The sequence below is a fragment of the Agrilus planipennis genome, unplaced genomic scaffold (genome assembly GCF_000699045.2).
Source record: "Agrilus planipennis isolate EAB-ADULT unplaced genomic scaffold, Apla_2.0 scaffold161, whole genome shotgun sequence".
Lineage (NCBI taxonomy): Eukaryota > Metazoa > Arthropoda > Insecta > Coleoptera > Buprestidae > Agrilus > Agrilus planipennis.
Window position 1 is genome coordinate 297,437 of NW_020438889.1, and position 21,753 is coordinate 319,189.

General features: G+C 33.7%; 1 protein-coding gene across 3 annotated transcripts in view; it reads left to right on the forward strand.

Annotated features, from left to right (window-relative positions):
• The window catches only part of LOC108737977 (neuroligin-1-like), a 280,090-nt gene that overhangs the window by 208,435 nt on the left and 49,902 nt on the right, over positions 1–21,753 (forward strand). For all 3 annotated transcript variants that reach the window (XM_025981832.1, XM_025981834.1, XM_025981833.1), the window contains one exon: positions 6,460–6,648. In XM_025981832.1, coding sequence (XP_025837617.1) covers positions 6,460–6,648 — 189 coding nt within the window. The remainder of the gene's footprint in view (positions 1–6,459; positions 6,649–21,753) is intronic.

Below are 21,753 nucleotides of genomic sequence, written 5' to 3' on the forward strand. Positions count from 1 at the left end.
AGCTCCTCGTTCGATGCTGTCTTTATCTCCTCAATCGTAGCTTAGCGTCGTCCTTTCATGGGCCTCTTCAGTTTCGGGAACAACAAAAAGCCACAGAAGCCAGGTCTGGGGAATACGGTGGCTGTGGCATTATTAGTGTGTTGTTTTTTACCAGAAATTCGCGCACAAGCAACGATGTATGAACAGGGGCGTTATCATGGTGCAAAAGCCAATTTTTGTTCTTCCACAAATTCGTGCGTTTCTGGATGATTGCCTCGCGCAAATTGAGCATAACTTGTGGGTAATATTCCTTAATGACTGTTCTACCCTGTGGCAATTTGTGTGATGCACCACGTCCTTGCAATCGGAGAAAACTGTACGCAAAACCTTCACATTAGACCTAACTCGACGCGATTTTTTCGGTCTTGGCTCGTGCGGCAGCTTCCGTTGGGACGATTGAGCTTTGGTTTCCACTTCATAACCATAAACCCATAATTCGTCACCAGTTATGACCCTCTGGAGCAAATTTCGGTCGTCGCAGACAGAGTCCAGAAGCTCCCAATGTTAATGCGATGCTGTTTTTGGTCGAAATTTTGGTACGAATTTCGTGGCCACCCGTCTCATGCCTAAATCATTCGTAAAAATCGAATGGCAGGAGCCGATCGATATTTTTAGGTCCTCAGCAACTTCTCCAACTGTGATTCAATGATTGGTCAATACTATTTTCTTCACTTCATCAATGTTTTCATATATTGTTGACGTGCTCGGGTGCCCGGCACTCTCTTCGTTGTTCACATCTTCTTGGCCCTCTGAGAACATTTTTTTACCACCAATAAACATTGCTTGGGTCCAAGGTAGCTTTACCATATGCCACAGACAACATTGGGAATGTGTCCACGCACCTAATTTTGTTGTTCACACAAAATTTGATCCAAATTCTTCAATCCTTTTTTTGGAATAGGCAAAAATCGAAGACCAGCCAAACACGTGCAAGCAATGCAGCTGTCAAAAATTAACTGAACGTTCCACATGGTCGAACTTGTTGGCATTAGTGAGGGTACATGAGTATCAACATAGCGCCATTAAAGAGTCGAAGATCGAATATTCGCAACCCGCGGAAATTCAAAATTCGTGATACTTTTTGAATAGACCTCGTATAACATTGCCTGAAAACGTGTAAGACCAATTAAAGGTAACTTCAAGCATATAATTCGATTTAGGGTATCAAATGAGTATTTAGAATCAATAAAGCTTGTCTTAGGAATTTAAACCGTTAATCGTTAATGTGATGTGTGAATGAAGAGACGGAGCTTTTTGAAATTGAAAAGCTTAAAACATTTCTGAGATATTTGCTTCACTGTTTATTTTATAGCGATGAAGCTTCTATGTAACAGATGTCAGCATGGAAACTTTAAATATTTGTTGTCGTATGATGATGATTTTATTGCCTGTTTAGAACTCTAGCTTGACCGACTATTAAACGACAGATCTTTCTATAAACTACAGATGGCCTCACAAGGACAATCGGAAAAATTTTTGGTACGTTTCGAAATTTAATTATTAAGACGTCCTTTTAGCAGAAATAAATACAATTCTTTGAATTTTCTACATTCACAACAACTTTTCCCAAACTTATGTAGGGATATAACAGTAGCGTGTAAATATAACGATTTATTAAAAGAAACAAGTTATAAAATGAATAAGATTAACTTAAGAGAACATGGAAGCTTTACATGAATGAGCCAAGCCCTCACGACGTCTAACTTTTTCGAGGGTTAATCTTCGACTCCCGATTCCGTCCTTTTTAAAATTGCACAGTACTCAGTACTTCTTGACCGTCCCAGAGATCATTTTCTTTAAGCAACGGTAATAAACTTTATGACAGGGTTGCGTCCGAGGATCTGGCTGCTACACGTATATTTTCTTAAAAGTCACGTCCGCATACTACACTTATAAAGATAATTATTCAAAACGTTGCAATCATGGGACGACAAATCATTTTGCAAAATACGTATATATCTCATGAACAGAACTACCCCCTAACCAGTGATTTTTACTTTTGAGTACGTTGTTTGAAGAACTGTGCTAATTCGTTTTATGTATCTAACATTATACGTTTTGCCATAATAGTACCGCAAATATTCATCCAGCTTTAGTTATATTTTCTTGAAAACTCATTTGAATGGTAAATTTTTAGCAATTGTACGTCTGACGCAAATGTACATTCTCGATTCGTAGGAAAGAAAATGCAAAGTCTACAGAAAGATTTAAAATCAAATTTTCTTAAATAAACCGAAGCTGTTCCTTCTTAAGGACTTAAGGCTTACATTAGCAAATCAAACAACTACACTTCTTCAGGTAAGTTTGCTTAGAAAAATTGAAACGAAGCGATAGTGACGATGCAGGCGCGGCAGCATTTATCTCGAAACGATTTATGGGAAGTATTTGTTCATCTGATTTCCTTTAAAGGAGAAGATCTCGTCGATATTCACTAAGGAAGGAAACATTTTGATAAATGAGTATAGAAAATAATAGACTAGTTTGTCCAATATAACCTAAAAAATGTATGAAAAACATACGTTGTTATTTATTTGTAGTATCTTTATTAAAACAAATAACGCAGCGTTATTTTGGTTAACTTCCGAAAATAAATTTGGTAAAAGGTATCATTTGCTATTCTTGTGATACATCAGATTTTTCGGTTTTTTAAATTTTGGTAAAATGGGTGGTAAAATGCCGGTAGCGATGCAACGGAAGTGTCATAACGGAAACAGATGTAAATAGTAAATTTTTGCGGAAGCGGAAACGGAAGCGGAAGTGTAATGATTTTAGGTAACTCTATAATGCAGTGATCGTGCGCCCTATTAGCGAATAGTTTGTCACAAATTTTGCATTTAGCACTTGCATCGATAATATCAACACAATAATTCCAAATAGAACTTCTTTTTGTCTTCAAAACTGCCCTTCTAACTTAAAATTTACACCATTGAGCTAACACTGTACAAAATAAATAAACGCTATAACTGTATTAGTATTTTCGAAATGAAACTATTAGGAGAACAGGCTAAGGGGGAGCCGAAAGTCCTGGAAATTTTTAGATTAACGTAGGAAATTAATAAGAGAATAAAATTTGGAAAACATCGACATAAGAAATACTAGAAAATAGATTTAGGCATTAAACTACAATAAAGTTATTTGCACAGGAACAATATTATTTTTAACAAAATATCGCCAGCTATAATACTACATTGACGTTAATACTTCATAAACATATACGATTGATAATAATACGTTTACAATGCATGTACCTACACAACTTGCAGCTTTGCAACGAGCAATTCCATTTAAATTGTGTTTTGATAACGCCCAAGTTCAGCCAATAGATAAAACTAATAAATTTTTACGAATTGTTTTATTGTTGCGATATATTGATATTCAAAAAATGAGAAACACGATTTTAAGTTTCCGTTATAAAAATGCAAAACCAGATGCAGAAGCAGATGTGAAGGAACTTCCGTAATTGCGGAAGCGGAAACCAAGGTCTGTTGCAGCAGTAAATTATACCTCTCCTGGTCGCAAATTACGTAGTCGTTTTGTCTAATATTCCATTCCACCAATAGGCATTTAAATGGACCCCTGCCTCTGAATCCATTTTGCAAAGAAATTTTTCATCTACTGCTACGACCAAGATTATTTTAATCTATAAAAGCTCTAGTAAAGTAGTAACAGTAAATTTTGTGTGATGTCGTGACAAAGACAAAAAGGTTAATAAAATTATTAATAATATGGCGACGTCTTTATGTAAATTAAACCTTCCAACGTGAAATTACTTTCGAAGAAAAATATTCTATCGATTAATAGAAGCACCAACTCGAGATGCTGATCTCTTGCAGAGTTGCCAGAGGCGTGATAATTTATAACTTCCCATATGACTGCATATTCACCCTCACTTTAATAAATGTCATAAATTTTCCCTGCTGGTTGGAAGTTTCGATTTAAGGTTAACAAGTAATGCCCTGTTAAATATATGAGAGTGTTAATCACAAAAATGACGCGCCCCATTGTTTATTGGTAATGTCTTTTATACTACACGAGAACACTGTTCCTTGAGAGGAAATAGGGAAAATCTTCTTTGTGTTTCCTGCATTTAAGAATGCCTAACTACTGTATGTCTGTCGCATAAGTAATAGATAATGTCTGATTGAACTAAAACATGATAATTAACGTGTTCTGGATTTGTTCCCACAAGGGGTCGTGTTTAAACCGAAAATAAACCCCACAGATACCCATCATGATCGAAAAGCAGGGGTGAACGCAAAAAATGTTTCGGGGGAGAGGGTTTTTTTTTTAAAATTGCAGAACACGTCCAAATTTAATTTTTAAAAATTGATAACGAAAAATGCTTCTCATACATTATAGTTATTACAATTTTTGGTACATAAAACATACTGTTTTAAAGGAAATTTTATTGCGATTACAATGTAAAATCAATTCTTCAATAGGACAGGATTTTTAATAAATAGATATAATATTGTAAATGGAAAAACACAGCATGAAAATGACATTGTCGATGGTAACAAACGTAAATACCAAAAAAGGGTCTTTAAGTATTTATTATTTTGAATTTTAAGCTGATGCAAGTACATATAAATTTTACATAACATTTTCAATAGATGTTTTTCCTTAATATTTATAGTATATAACAGTTTAGACTCATCCTATAAACAAACTATTTAAAAAGATAGGTGTAATTATGAAAATGTAAAATGTAAACAATGTGCAAATTTCTCACACACTTTGGGGGGGGGGGTTAGCACCTCAAAATCCTCCCCTGCGTTCGCGAATGTTTGAAAGTGTTAGGCACACAACTGCAACCAAGTGAATATTAAGGGAAAAAGATTCTAAGACTTCAATCATTGAGCTTCCTTTATGGGTTCTTCAATTTCTTGAGGTACAACTTTTTCTACTTCTAACTCTAAGTTTTTTAATATATATGTATGTATACTACTAACATATTCTGATACTGATATACATATTATTGTATAAGCCTTTCTACCAGTAGGTATAAGGCAAGGGTCAGCTAAAATTGTTAAACACTGTTTCTGATGATATTTTGGTTATATGGATGTTATATATATAAAATTCTATTGATTAGACTTCTCAATTTCTTCTTATTCTGCGCCAGCTCCTTTCCCCGGTGTAACGTCATATCAGTTTTCTCTAAGATCTTCTCAAAATCGTTTATCCATATTTCCGATACTTTCCTTACTTGTCTCTCTCTATTCATTCATTCATTCTCACATGTCCGAACCACTTCAGCTGATTTTGCTAATAATAATGTTTTGTATTGGACAAATTCCTAATTCTTACCGGATGTACATGTTTTTTTTTGTCTAGCATTGTTACTCCATGTACGCCTCTGAGGTATTTCATTTTCATCGCTTGTGGTTTACTTTTTTGGCTCATTTATAATACACATATTTCCAAACCAAACGAGAGTACAGGTCTGCGTCTACCTTCGTTTTCTTCGACACTTTTTCTCTCCTAATAAAATTTCTGTTTAGGGCACCGAATACTTTAGCAACTGATGAAATTTTTGTTTTGATTTTGTTCTATTATATATATAATGCTGCAACCGTAATGACTTTTAATAAAACACCGAAAGAAATAGGTTCCTTGAAAATACTTCAGTCAAAATTCAAGTCAGCTTTTGTCAATTTAGAATTTAAGCTGATAGAAGTACACTTCTGAACTTCTTAAGGACTTAAGGCTTACATTAGCAAATCAAACAACTACACTTCTTCAGGTAAGTTTGCTTAGAAAAATTGAAACGAAGCGATAGTGACGATGCAGGCGCGGCAGCATTTATCTCGAAACGATTTATGGGAAGTATTTGTTCATCTGATTTCCTTTAAAGGAGAAGATCTCGTCGATATTCACTAAGGAAGGAAACATTTTGATAAATGAGTATAGAAAATAATAGACTAGTTTGTCCAATATAACCTAAAAAATGTATGAAAAACATACGTTGTTATTTNTTATTACTTTCAAATCTTAACAGCTTAAGTTTTATGTAATTTTTCAAAAACGTATCCAAATTGTCTGAAGACATGTAAGACACTAACATTTGACAAAAATCTGTCACATTTCAATACCGCAGAAGTTCATTATGACACTGCTCCCATAACTAATTAATCATTAGTCGCCTGCTACTGAGGTAACCTGGGGGTCCTTCTCGCTCATTGCAATACCTTCTTAGGTGACACAATTGGTTTAATAATTGTTTATTATTATATCCTATTTTGTAATTTTCCACCTTTACAAGAGGAAATGCTGCTGTGGTTTTCATGCTTCAATTATTTTTGGTTTTTTTTTTCCTTTCTATTTTTAATGTTCTTGTTGAGGTTATTTGCAGTAGTACTGTTATGTTTATCTGGAATTGTAGTTGGATGTATAAATTATGTCGATGTTTTATTTCAGGTTTTGTTAAAACGGGCGCGAAGGGAAGTACACAGGGAAACTTTGGTCTAATGGATCTTGTTGCGGGTCTACATTGGCTCCGAGAAAATTTACCGGCATTTGGCGGCGATCCCGAGAGAGTGACCTTAATGGGACACGGGACTGGGGCAGCTTTAGTGAATTTCATTGCTGTGTCCCCCGTTGCGAAGGGTAAGTTCATTTCAACGGTCTCCATTAATGAAGTTACAACCTTACGTTAAGGATTTTACGGAGCAAGTTTACAATAAATTAGCCACTTTGAAAATTAGTTCACTACCGACCGTTTATCTCTGACAGTTTCGCGATGTTACTGACTTAGAAGTGCTTCTAGATTTTTGTTAATTTATCACAGCACAGGATATTTTCATTAGGTGTATAAACTGTAAAATTTCACCAAAAAATTTTTGCATTGTACCAGGTATACTTTTACATAGGCAATAACTGTCAAAATATATGGGTCAATATTACTAACCGAAGGCGCAACATTCAAATTGTCAGTCCTCATGTAGCGGAAAAGGTACTGTTAAATAAATATTAGACATTGAACGATGAGAATTGAAAAAGGAATATAGTAGATTCCAAATTATTTCATACTGATAGGTATGAACAAAATTTTTCTAAATAAGACTACAGTTTTCTTAATAATTTTTAGATTTCAATTGAAGTAATGAAGCAAAACTTTCTGTAACTAATTCAGCCATTAATTTGTAATTTGTGATTTTCAACTATTGTTAATCAAGAACAGCTATCCGCTGAGACAACTCATTTAATTAGATCAGTATGTAAATTGCGAAAATGAAACCGATTTTGAAGATATTTAATCTAATAATAATGGATTCCTTACGAAATGGAGATAAACAAAATTTTGATGAATGAGTGGACAGAAACTTTTGTGTAAATTATCGTCGAAAAGCTACATTTTCATGAACAAAATACACATAAATTAGGAAACATTCGGGTTGACTTCATTATCCCTTCTGAGGACCGAATAATTTAATTAGTGGTTAGAATATAGATACATAACAAAATTATGTAAATTACCGTTGTTCTGCCTGCTGAAACTTTAATAAATCGTACGTCATTTAAATAAACAAATACCTAAGCAGATTATTTCGCGCATAATATCCATCAATATCGTTAGGTTTAGTACACAAATATCTGTTATGTGTGTAGGTGGAAACATTTTTAACGAACACCGGGATTGATTACATTATCTATGGTGTTATTTTTAATTCTTCCTCTAAGTACTAATTTACTGATAAATAAAAAACCTTTGGGCTAGAATAATTAAAAATTAAGTTATCGGACCTCATTTTTTTGAACAGCGAAATATACTAGACCTTTTTGGAGAAATATCTACCCCTACTGCTTAAGAACACTCTTTTTTAAATCAGAAGGACTATGCTCATTTTATGTGATGGTACTCTGGCCCATTTTATTGTAGAGATGTCATTAATTTCCTCAATGATCTATGTATCTTAACCCACTTGACTTTTTCATGTGGGGACATGTGACGACACTTAGCTTTAAAACACCAATATTTTAAGGAGGGTTGGTATTTCGAGAAAAATAAATAGAATTCTTTTTGGTTAAAGTTAGTCACAGAAGTATTTTAAATAACCCAACGAACACCCTATCCCTAGGCAAAAATTTTCAGTCTCTCCAGTCCCTCAGAGTCTTTCACAGTCTTTCAGCATCTCTGAGAGCGTCTCTCACAGTCTTTCACAGTCTCTCAGTTATTGCCTAGGTGTTTTTATAGATCTTTCACAGTCTCTGTATGAGAGACTCGAACGATAAAATTGTTAATTCAGAGATTCGAGTCTCTCGTTCAGAGATTCGGGTCTCTCGTTCAGAGACTGGATACGAAATGAGGATCTCTCTATGAGCGACTCGAGTCTCTCGTTCAGAGACGCTAAACAGTTTTTTTGACAGCGTCTCTCAGCGACACCAGAGAGACTCGATGAGAGACGGAGACTTGAGTCACGCTTTTAGAGACTTTGAGAGACTCAATATTTTCACCTCGGGTACCACTTAACAAAATAATTAATTATTTCTTTCTATCCACGAAATGCTATGTGACTTTACGTTGTAGAAGTTTATTTCTATAAAGTGTTTATCTCAATTTAATAATTTTACGAATGATTGAAATATCTTATGAATACTCCAACACATAAAGACCTCGTAAAATTATTTTAATATTAATCCGTTCGAAATATGTACTGCGCGTATGTGAGGGACATAAATTAGTTTTTATGTAAGTTAGAGTCTATTAAAGGTGGAACGACTGAACGCATTGTTTTACGTACTTCAAGACAGTTTAATTAAGATGATAAGTCACGCTCTGCAAATTATGCTACGAATAATTCACAATAGAATCCAGAATTAAAGAGAACAGGAAATGTCAGGGGAGTTCTTGGGATTTAAGACAGGAATGATCGCAAGGGAGACATTCTTCTGTTATCTAAGGAACATATAGATGGCGGAAAAAGCTGACACATCCATTCCGTGAACTGTAAGACATTTGATAAAAAATCACGTCCATTCCTTATAATTTTATTTCTTGAATGTTGTAACATACTATTGGCATCCACATTTCATGTTTTCTAGCACAATACAAGTATATTTTTGAATAAGTTATTGATTAAATTATTTTAAATTAAATAGATTTGTGACGTTAAATTATTTTTTTAAATCAATACTCAATAACAAACTGTAATGATGTTTTAGGTGAAATTTTATAACTTAATACATAGTAAATTAATATTTAAGGGATTTACTAATACAACAAATAAAAAAACACGTTCCAACAAACCGTTGCTTCAAAATACTTAGCTGACACGATTTTAAGTTTATTTTGTTATACATAGACTACTAATTAATTAGTTACATCATTATTCTGGCTTAATGACTAAACAGAAACTTTAATACAATATTTTATTGTATTTTTTTTGTTACAAAATGAACTTTGCATTTATTTTTAAAGACGGTTATTCCTTCTTTCCAAACTTTCTCTTTATTTATTTTAATTACTTCCATAATAAGGAAAGAAAGCACGTATAAAAATGTAGATGCTTTTATACTAAACGTAATTAAATTTGTCCTTTCTGCGAAAGTCTCAATCTAAAATTTTTATTCGACAGTATAGATTACCGAAGAAAAGTTATTTTAAGATCCAGAAACTTTTTATCCTAGTCATAATCTCGTTCATTTGATTATTTCGTTAAAGAACGAATCGCATTTAATCCTGTTGTCTGTAAGGGAATATTCCCATTTTAATGCCCTAATTCTTTGCTAAAGTTTGACATCCCGAGTTAAAATAATGAGGTGTAACCGTTATCGGACGATTTGTTTTCGTTACTTTTAGTTAATTAACTGTCTAATGATTTCCAGGGTAACAGAATCTGACGTAACGGTAATAATGCAAAGCTGCCAAGAGAATTTAAACGCAAAAGCTATTATGTTCCTGTCGCGGTTACACAATATAAGTACCTAAGTACATAAGTACATAATCTCAAAGGAGATGTCATAAATAATTTCCTATAAATGCTGTAAAATAATGTCAAGGAATGACATATTGCTTTCCCGTTTTGACTATTATGTATGAAATATGGGGGCCCAAAAGAGGCGAATATTTCTATTTTTATTTAGTGTGATAACAAATTAATTCAATATGTTTCAATACCCACCAAAATCAGCTCGATTAAAAAATGTCACTCAAGATTTTTAAAAATGGTGCGATTAAAGTTGTAAATATTCTAAAAAAAGTCGATATCTTAAGTAAACAAGTTCATGGTGATCACTATTCTATAGAAACTGCCAGACGCAGATCGCGATCTCGATCTTGTTATCAGCGCGTCTCAGTCAGTTTCGATAGAACACAGATAAACTCTATCTGTTGGCATCTCCCGACGAATTTTTGAAATTAATCAAAGCTTTCGGTGACATCTTTGCGCCACTTGATGGTTTTCTCGAAAAAGTATGAAACCTAACCTAATCTATCTTAATCTAACCACAACGAACAAATGGAATGCAATACAACGATGTTTATGAAAAGAAAGCCACCACAATCAGAATAAAGATATTCCATTTGGGATAGTTACCTTAGGAACCCCAAAAAAAACAAAAACTCAAACTGGACATCTACCCCCAAGACCACCGAGACGTAGTAACACTGCTGCAGAAGAAAGAAGAAGCTAAAGTCCATCTACATCAGTTGATAACTCATGCTACCATCACGACCCTCTAATTCGTGATACTATTCAAGACAAATCAACCCCAAGAGGATAAAGAAGCTCACAAAGAACTCAAAGAATTGAAGACATTTCCAGCTTCCCTTTGCCCTGTAATTCTTTGAAGACGACGATGTCTTTTGTTTTAAGGGAGGAAGACCGACCTTTGCTCCGGCCCTACTAATGGATCATGCCACCGGTCTTGACACCTTTTTTAGTATATAAGGTCTTACTTTTCTCATCTCATCTACCGAGTGGCATTGTCTAGAGGTTTAGACCATTGCTTAGCATTAGGGAGGACGCTGGTTCGATTTCGGGTCCGTCTGCCTTGGTTCAAGTTTCTCTGTAGTTTCCTTGGATCACTTAAGACAAATGCTGGGATAGTAATATTCTACAGATAATGTTACATTCTCTTCTGTCTCATGTTTCTCACCCGAACCACCACCCACCCATTCCCACGTTTCCTAAAAGGAGGCTGAAGAGGGCCTTCCGCTCTACCATACGGCGTAATCCGGAGGGACTGCCCGCCCACCAGTATAGTGGCTGGTGAGAATAAGACACCCAAGTTTAAAGTTTTTTTCATCCCATTAACAGTCTACTCAATAGGTGTAACCATTTGCCACCATTGTGTGTAGTACCTAATTAAAATATCAAGTGTAATCAAGGTTCCAGAATACCGAACCAGATAAATGTGTTAAAACGGTGTTTTTAAAAAAACCCATTCTGACATCGTACGTTTTAACTATACCGAGTACATATTAAAATTCTTGCATCTTTATTTAACTGCATTAACGTTATTAAATGCTTGTTGGTTAATTTACCGGTGATCTGACTCAAATGCCCCTTTCGAATTACTGTTAAGTCTATGTAGATTGTAAATTACGTATAATACTAGGGGAGACCGGGGATGGTTGACTATAGGGGTAGGTAGACTAACTACCGAAAACTCGTCAACAGTGTATGAACTATATGTCATCTAATCATAGCCAAGCATTACATTTTGCCTCCCCCTCAGTTATCTGAAGCGCCACATCGCGGTCGTGCGTTGTTTTCGAATAGTGACATGTTTTTCATATGTCAATCACATAAGTAATATTTTGATATATTGTATTTTTTGATCTGATGCCTACTTGTTTTATGTAAATCATTTTTCTATTAGTCCTAGCGTTTAATGAGGGCACATTTATAATATTTCACATCTTATTTTTCAAGTCAACGGCAGTGTTTAGGCTAGCCATGCGATCAAAATTAAAAATGGCGTCTGGGGTTGGTAGACCAATTTTTTTCGGGGCTGGTTGAATAATTATTCAACCAACCCCAATAAAATATGTAGTTGAAAACAACACATAAATTAACTTTTTATTGGACTTTTAAATCGTTACGTGGCCAAATTAAAAGAAAAATTAGAACAGAATCCGAAATTGACGAGAGCAGAATTAACCCTGGACACAGTGGAATATATAAAAAATTGACAAATTTTTACTAATTTAGAAGAGGAAACTTTAGCCAGTTTATTTTTTAACAAAAGGTTCAATTATATTAAAAAAATGTTTAATTATTTGCTCCTTCTCATGATTTGACTCTTACTGGTACATGAGTCAACTTACCCCGGGCATATGGTCTACCTACCCCGGGCCAGGGGTAGATTGACTAAGATTTAATATTTTGTAAAATGCATTAAATCATCACTATTATACTAAACTAAGAACTAAATATTACATATTTTTATTAGGTTAATAGATTTTCTATCAATTAACATGCTTTTCTTGTCTATTTACCTTAAAACTCATAAAATATGAACTATTCAGTAAAAAACTAGTCAACCATCCCCGGTCTCCCCTATGCCATTCAAAACTGTTTTCTTGTCTTTAAGAGTAACGGTGAATTTTAAAATCGATATGTTTTGGGTTATTTGGGATATTATAACCCGAAAATAATCTGCTGTCCAACTGTTCAGAATGAAATGAAGTACAACCTTTAGCAATCAAAGCGGCTTTTATAACACCCACTCGTTTCCGATTCGAACAGAAATTTCCTGACTTAACAATCCGACTCTTGTAGGAACGCGGTAGCTATTTAGCGGAAAATTCAAGTATGTATTACACTGTCAATGTAAAACGGCTCCAACTCAGCAAACTAATTTTTGCCTGACCCTTTCCCAAAGGACCTTTGCCACACGTGCCACTAAAGTATCGCACAGTGCCGTGATTGATACGCGTGTTGATCCAATTTCGACCAGTAAGATGTCAGAACCTTTTTTTACAAAACCTTCAATACATTTTACGAATTGGACGGGATAGAGAAAGGAAATTTGACCTTTTTCAAATACGAGACAGCGCTCTGCATTCAATTCTTTCGATTCCACTTGGGACTTTTCGAGATTATGGACTTAGTAGGACAATAAAGTTTACAAAAAAGAGGGAGTAAGTGACTCTCAAACGGATCGTTTAACGTTGAAACTTTTTCCTATAATATTTTCAATATGCCAGTTTATATACACCAACCCATAAAAATACTCTATTCAATATTTACTTTTACCTATTATACATGTACTTAGCTAATAACAATTTAGACATAGCATTAAAATATATTTTCTTAATTTAAAATTGTTAACTGGTTTCTTAAACTGAAATACTTTCCTTACTTTTCAAACAAGTTTTATATTTCTATTGGAATAAAATATAATTTAGTATCATCATCACAAGGTCGTCAGTCCTAAGATTGGTTCGTCACGCACCTCCACACTTTCCTATCCTGAGCATTTCTCTAAAACTAGAAGAACCCACATCCTTAAGTATTTGCGAACTTAACAAAGAAGGGCATTATTTAATCTCATTCTACGTAACGTGCATGTTTAACCTAAAAAATTAGAAACTTTAGTTTTATCCCGATGATCAAATTATTGTACTTTTGATGATCTTTGACACGTATTTAGGACATCGGATAAACGCTTGTAAAATATAAACATGTGGTCCAATCCAATCCATCATCAGTTGTAAATTGCTCATATAAGATAGCAGATCTAAAGACAAAAAATTTTGCAGAATATTTGTAAAAGCTGTAGGTATATTTGTGTGCATTAAATATCATAGCAGAGTTGAATATCAGAATACCGAATTGAATTGTGTCAAGTGTTGGTGTTTGTAATTAAATAAAGACCATTTAATCGCGGGTAATGTAGAGTGCCAGGGTAGATAAAGCCTGTAAGGATTCAGCAGTGAATTGAATAGTAATGTTTTCTAGTGTAGCCAATTTAACAAGAGATAGGATTGGAAGCAATGCATGTAACTTGTCTGTGAGAATTTATGGGACTTTTGTTTCGCATAAATTTCGGTGTTGTACTCGTGGTCACCGCTTCTAGCTGCTCTAATTGCCGAATATATGTCGCAATTTTCTCGACGTAACCTGCATTTGAAATTAAAGTCCATAAACGACGGCAAAATGGAGCATTTGTGTAACAGTTTCGGTGCTTCCTGTTGTTAGAAGTTCGAAGTTTAAATGGATGAAATAGCTTCACTCTCGTTTACAACGGCCGACTGCTAATGTTAGATCCATTTTCATATCTAAAGTAACTACTTTATTAAGCATAAACTAAACCAGTCCGATTCAGAACAGTTTTGTACCAACCACAACATACTCTCTCAAAAATGTATGAACTATAAGGTTTTAAAGCTTCCCGCTTGTCTTCGATTAAATGTGGTACGTGAGATTTACCACAATCATAGTCATTGGGAAATTATCCCTGAAGTAATCGATTCTTTATTTATTTCTCAACTTTCTTTCGTAATTATCAGATAGGTGCAATAAATATTGCATATTATTGCAGTCATAGTTTCTGTAATAGCTATGTCGACATATACTAGTACGAATAGGGACGTTCTCTATACAATGTATAATAATATATATTTTATCAGTCTTATGACTGGCTGGACACTCACCTCCACTCTTTCCTATCCTGAGCTAATCTTCGCATTTCCCTCAAAAATAGAGCAACCCACATCTTTAACTATTTGCAAACACTAATCTAATCTAGGTCTACCTCTACCCCTCCTAACTCCTGTTTCTGCCTCTAATATGTCGCTGACTAGACCTTCATGCCTGAGAAGGTGTCCTACCAACCTATCTCGCCTATTTATTATTAACTTCCATAGAGTCCTTTGTTCTCCTATTCTTTCTAATACCCCTTCATTTCTAATCTTTTCTAACCACGTTATCCTCATCATTCGCTTATAGCACCACATTTCGAACGCTTTTAACCTTTTCTTTTCCGCCGCGCCCACTGTCCATGTTTCGCACCCGTACAACGCCGTGCTCCAAACATACACCTTTAACAACCTTTTTCAAATTTCTAAATTAACCGTTCGCAAGCATAGAAGTGACTTCTTTTTATTGAAGGCGGCACGACCCTGCGCTATCCTGTGCTTTATATCCCTACTATTCCTTCCGTCCTGACTTTATAGATACCTAAAGTCAGCCACTTCTTCTAATTTTTCGTCTCCTATCTTTATATTCGCTCTTTCGCTACTTTTTCTTCCCTTGCATACCAGTGTTTTTGTTTTACTTTTATTTATTTTCATACAATATTGTTTTGTCAATACTGCATCCATTTAATTTAAAGCTTTCTCTAAATCATCCTTCCTAGATTCTAATACTAAAAGAGGACGTAAAGCAATTTTTTGATGTATTTAGTTATTTTCCAAAATACGTACCCATATACTCAAAATGCTTTTGCCACACTACGGATTATGTCATTCGGTTTAGCAACGTAAAGCATTGAAAATACATTTCTTCCTCAAATAAAATTTATCGGTTTTGGAATCGGTTTCTAAAGAGAATAGGAAACCGAAGTAGTCCACTTTCAAATATTTGTGGATAGAAAGGGTTTCCCTAATCGCTAAAGTTAATGCAATAAAGTGGATAATATCTGTTACGAAGAAATTAAACTCTGCCGATTTTCAAATTTCTGAGACACTTAGATCAACTTGAAAGTTAAGCCGGCTCATTTATGGGATACAGTTTTGGCAAATCAATTCTTGAAAATGACAAACTTCCGCAATTAGTGAAAGTTTAAATTGCTTTGTGAAATACGGTTACTGCACTAACATTAGCTCGTTGTTTTCAGACCTTCAATTTCAAAAGTAATCACAAAATCAATAAAATCCCTGAGCTTTAATATACAATCATCATAAGTTTTGTGTTTTTTTATTTGGGTATAAATACTGTTGCGCATATTTATAGAAGTTTACTGAATGCAAACATGATTATCGATACATAAAGGAATTATCACTTATGACATTGGTCTGAAAAATCTCCGTCGAATGTTTAGAGATAGCAGTGTGATCAGTATGTATTCCTATGGTCTAATTATTTTCCTTTAGAATTACATAAATATATGATTATTCTTTCTGATTACATTCTTTTAAATCGGAATATCAATTCCACACAACTGTTTACTAAAATTTATTGTTAACTGCCTCAATATCTAACTGTTTAATATATTCAAGAAAAGATACTTATATAATGTTTTAAGTTCAAAGAGTTACCCAAGTTCATTCAATTTAAAAATACATTTCTCAAAAATGAAAAAGTTGAAATTGGTTCGTACTGTTACTGATAGTTTATCAACTTCGTGCTTGTTACAATTAAATTTTAATCAATAACTATCACCATTCAGTGACGTTAAATACAATATCTGATTATCTTGGACTGTTTCCTCCCCGTAGCGGAACGTATTTCAGTGTCGATGACGGATTATAGTTCACGTTAAATTAAGCTTATATATGTAGGTATATATATAGTACCTACTGCAAAGTCGTTTACAGTTTGCAATTTCAATTAAGTTTGCTTTACAAGTACAGTAATGAATTGTAACTGCATTTGACATACTACGTTATATTTACAAGATAGGTAGGTACTTACAATGAGACCAATCGTGTTTCTTACAAATTGGTGCTCATAACTCTTAGGATTAGATATCTCAAATATAAGATAATACAAAAATAATCGCTTAAATTTAATTTCCGTGTTCAGCAGAAGAAGACTTAAGCTGTTTAAGATTTAAGATTCTAAGAAGATAAATTGCATCATTAGAAGTGAACATTTCTAGGACTATATCAATCTATTTATTGACACTTTCCAACAATATTAATTACTCTTTCCCTTAGATACATTTTATTCGTATAATGTATATACGTTGCCCCTTTCTCAAGTTTTTCAAATTTCTAAATTAATCGTTCGCGAGTGACTTCTTTTTATTGAAAGCGACTCGATCCTCTGTTTTATATCTCTACTACTTATCTGACTTCCTAGATACCTGAAATTAGCCATTTCTTCTAATATTTTCTTTCCTATCCTTATATTCGCTCTCTCCCTATTTGTTTTTCTTTGCATACCACTATTGTTGTTTTACTTTTAATTATTTTCATACAGTACTGTTTTGTCAATATCGCTTCCATTTTATTTAAAGCTATCTCTAACTCCTCCTTTGTAAATGTTAATACTGCTATACCATCTGCAAATCTAAGCATACTAATATTTTATCTTTCTGTATCTATCCCTACAGTTGCAATATCTTTAATATCTTTAAACAAACTATCACTCTTCTATATCTGTAACTCATCCCTACATCTTTACGTATATTTAACATCTTGTCCCATTTAACATTGTCAAAAGCTTTTTTTAAATCTACAAATCCTATGTACGCATTCTTTTCTTTTTCTATCGTTTTCTCTAATGTTATCCGTAAAGCTAGAATGACCTATCGCATTCCTCTATTTCTTCTAAACCCAAATTGATCTTCCCTTAATAGTTCTTCCGCCTTTTTTTCGATCCTTCTCTATAAAATTCCAGTTAAGTTTTTTGACGCACAGAAAGTTAAGCTAATTATCCTCGCCTCTCCTTTTAGGTATGGTTACTACCACGTTTCTCCTGAACTTTCTCCGTCTCGTAAATGTGACTAATTTCCCTGACCTAATGTATGTATCAATTTTGAGTTTTCCATTTCATGAAAATCTTATCTGTAGTAAATCTGTGAGTCTTTTTTCTACGTACATCCTTCTACAACTAATTCTATAATCCTGAAGTGTATGTATGATGTACATAAATATTTTTTATAAAAAATGCTGTTTACTATGTTCCTACTATTGTTTTTTTATTTATTATTTTCTTTGTGCTGTATATACATTTGAATTTGAGTAATCCTCTTCTGACTTGCTATTTAAAGATTAGAATAACTTTTAAGCTTTGATTGCAATATTTCTAACTCAACCTCGACAAGACAGCAATTCTGTGTCCGCTAATGCTGAAGACATTTATAACAGCATAGTAATACCAGAAAAGTCCATGTTGAATAAGATTCGCTATTTGTTGAAAGTTGACAATATCATAATTTTTTCATCAGTGAAATGTATATTTCAGTACCTTTATTGAGTTACCAAATTACTTTGCGAACGCTTTTCCAACATTAACTCGGCATTCGTTCCGGAATTCCATAAATGAGATCGGCAGATATAATAAGATTCAGGTGGCTGTTTCCATTGATTAGCTCCAGAAACGGCATAAAACTGCCCTTATAAAGATTGGCAAAGGAAAATTTTCTTTATATCGAATTTTAGATGAAAGAGATAATCGGTTTCCCGCTGCAGCTGAAATTAATGAACCGTAGCATTGATTGCCTGATGGTCGATTTTGTCTTCTAAATTCGAACTAAACCAGAGCAAGGCCATCGGAGAAAATTAGTGGGCGATCGACGTAGAAATTTCAACTTTGAATAAAGTGGGCCAGCTACACAACGAATGAATTAGTTCAGTAAATCAACGGCGGAAGGCTCAAATTAAGAGAGAGACCCAGTGGTGAATATGATTAATACCAATAAGTTCAGTAAATCTAATTAAAATATGATCGTTAAATTGGCAATCTAGCAGTATCTAGGTACGATTTCTGAAGGCGTGTCTGATCATCTATTTATCATTAAAAACAAAGGATGTTCTGTTAAGGTGCGTATATATTCGAACACGAACACGCTCGAAGTAATGCGATGTGGAAAAGATGCCTTGTTTCTATCTTCGAGAACTTTTAGCGAAGTCGGTTAAGGCAATGATTTTATTTCATTTCATATTCAATTAATAAATAATGACTACTGATTACAATTTTTAAATAAACGACGAAAACAAGGAAGATATGTACAAATGCATTTCTCATTAAAGTACAGACCAGAAACGGATAGAGTCGGAACAGTAGTGAGACAGGCCGAGGCAGTTTGCCGCGCTTAGGTTGATCGTCCACCGTATTGGTTCTACCTCGAACGTGTTCGTACTCAGATGTAAACACACCTTTAGGCATACGTCGATATCCTTAAATGGAAAAGCTCTTGTCAAATATTGATGAAACCACAAATAGTAGTAGATCTATACATATGGCGTTTGCTGCGCAGCTTTTAATTATGTACAATAGTATTGTTATAGTAAAATGGTGGACCACTACTTTAATATTAACTAATATTCTCGGTTAATAATACAGTGACTGAACATTTTTCGGCGTTATAAAGAGTGGTCGTTAAATAGAGAGAAATAAAAGATATTATTTTACTATTCTATAATAATATGCATTTACCAATATAGTACACATTTTGCACACGAACATTATTCATACATTCATACATTGCGTATAGCATGTTATCTTCGTCTGATGTTTTTTGCTGCTCCAATATTTTAATTGTATTTTGTTACGTATCTTACTCATATCTTGAGATACTGCTGGATCAATTTGATTATATAAAAAGTATTTTTTTAATAGTTTCGCTGCATCAAGTGCTTGTTTGATGCTTGGCGGAGCGACAGGATCGTCTTCTTCAACAACGTACACAGCTGCAGTTCTTATCTATTTCGGCAACTTAGAAAGTACTGCTTAATGACTTATAATGCCGCATTGTTGTCGTTAAATAGAGTGAGCGTGACGCTATATAGAGTGTAATATTGTATAGAAAACAATGTAAACCAACCAAAGTCAAGCAATTTCGACGTTTTAAGAAGTTTGTCGTTAAATTGAGTGACGTTATAAAGAGTTTGCACTGTATATCCAAATACTCCTAAAAGCGAGAAGCAGAATCACCGTACAAAAGTCGAAAGGAAATAATCAAACTGAAAACTCATTGTACAATTCCTTTATTCTTTGTACAAACCGTAATAGATTTAAATAATCAATAAAATAAAAGTTTAAGCCTTCAGTAATCGTTTTGGATAAAAACATAGTGAAGCATTTCGTTGTTTTCTTTAATTTTTATTTTAATATCTATCAATAAACGATAGTCGTATACCATGACCACTTGCTCTTGATATTATCGCTATTATTTATGTTATATAAACATGCATTCACTGTTTTAAAGACAGATAGAATACGGTAAGTCAGCAATTACATTATAATAATGAAACTGAAGAAAATATTTCTTTGAGGATTAACAATGTGTTATTCTTGAAAACTTAACGTTTATTTTTAATTAAGTTGCAGTTATTTATTTATTTGCTAATGTGTCCCTTGTATAGGTGTTACTGTTTAATTCTTCTGAGTGGCTAATTTTCTCCACAGATTCCTTAAATACGATTCTCTAAGTAGTTAAAAGATAATCATTCAAGTTTCTGTTGGGTAAAACTGTTTCAATTATTGAAGTTCCCATTTAACGTTTTCTCGGATGATGTTAATTAACACTAAGCGACTAGACGACAAGACGACAAAGACGAATTCCGGCGTCAAATTTAGTGAAGTAACTCGTCCCACGATTCTTTTTTCCTCTTGTAAATAATAAATTGAATTGTCGATTAAATATGGATAGTCCTTTTGAAATTTACCTAATCGAAGTTTCTAATGGTTAAAGGTTAATAAAGGGAGTATATATTTTACAAATATCTCCAAATACAATGAAATAATTGAAATAGGATAATAAATTAATAATAAATAATTCTCTTGGGCTGTTGTATATCCGATAGGTTTTGGTGATCAATGATACTTTTCACTGACAGACAACAAAGTGATCCTTTAGGGTTTCGGTTTTTTTTCCGTGATGCAGAACCATAAGCACATTTTCCGGCTTTCCAGTGTCGTTAAATACATACATACCTATCTATTTTTACATATCGGTCTAAATTTTTTATTTCCACTTTCCAGTATCTTCTGTCACTGTTAATAATAACGCTTTACATTGAGATTTCCCTTGCTAAGCCCTTCTTTGATACAATGTTATTCGATTTCGAATCCCATTCAATTTTTTGTAACATATGCAGAAGGAAAGTTTGGAGATATGCAGTCAACGCTTATGGCGATTCTAGCGACTTATCCTTTAAAAATCTTTACTGCTATAATAACTTACGCTACCCTGCACTGAATCTTCTTTCGGGAACTTTCTATTATATCTCAACAATTTTGCTTCGTAAATCCGAGAAATCCATAAAAATCGATCGTAAATATCACCTACCAGAATGTCATACTTTGTTGTTTGTTGTGTATGTTTGTAATGAGATTACGTTTAACTAAAAAGAAGCTGCAAACTGTTCCTTAATTTTCTTATTTTCCTTCCAACAGTTATAAATCTATCTACAATATTAATTTTTTCTCATTGCAGTCGTCAAAGAAAGTCTGTGTTTTTCTGCGGTATCAAATAGTAACTAATAACGGTAACTTCTACTTATAAACAGGTGTGAAATATTTTCAAAGTAAAAGTAAAATTTTGATTTTAGGAAAGATTTTAGTGATTAAGGTGAAATGCTTCAAGGTATTCATCAAATATATAAATTGTTCCCTTCAAAAAGTTTCTCAGTACTATGACCGATACCATTTGAAAGATGAGATTAAGTATTACTCTTATCAAGCATTCACACTCGTAGTCGATAGTCGATCGTGATTCAATTGTTAGGACCTCTGATTCCAAAGGTGTAGAACTGTCGATTGTATTTCCTCTCTAAACCACTAATCAGTAATTAGTGGGTAATTGTTTAAAAAAGGGATCGGTTTGATTTAATTTAAAGTTTATTATGGCGTTTGCTGCGCAGCTTTTAAT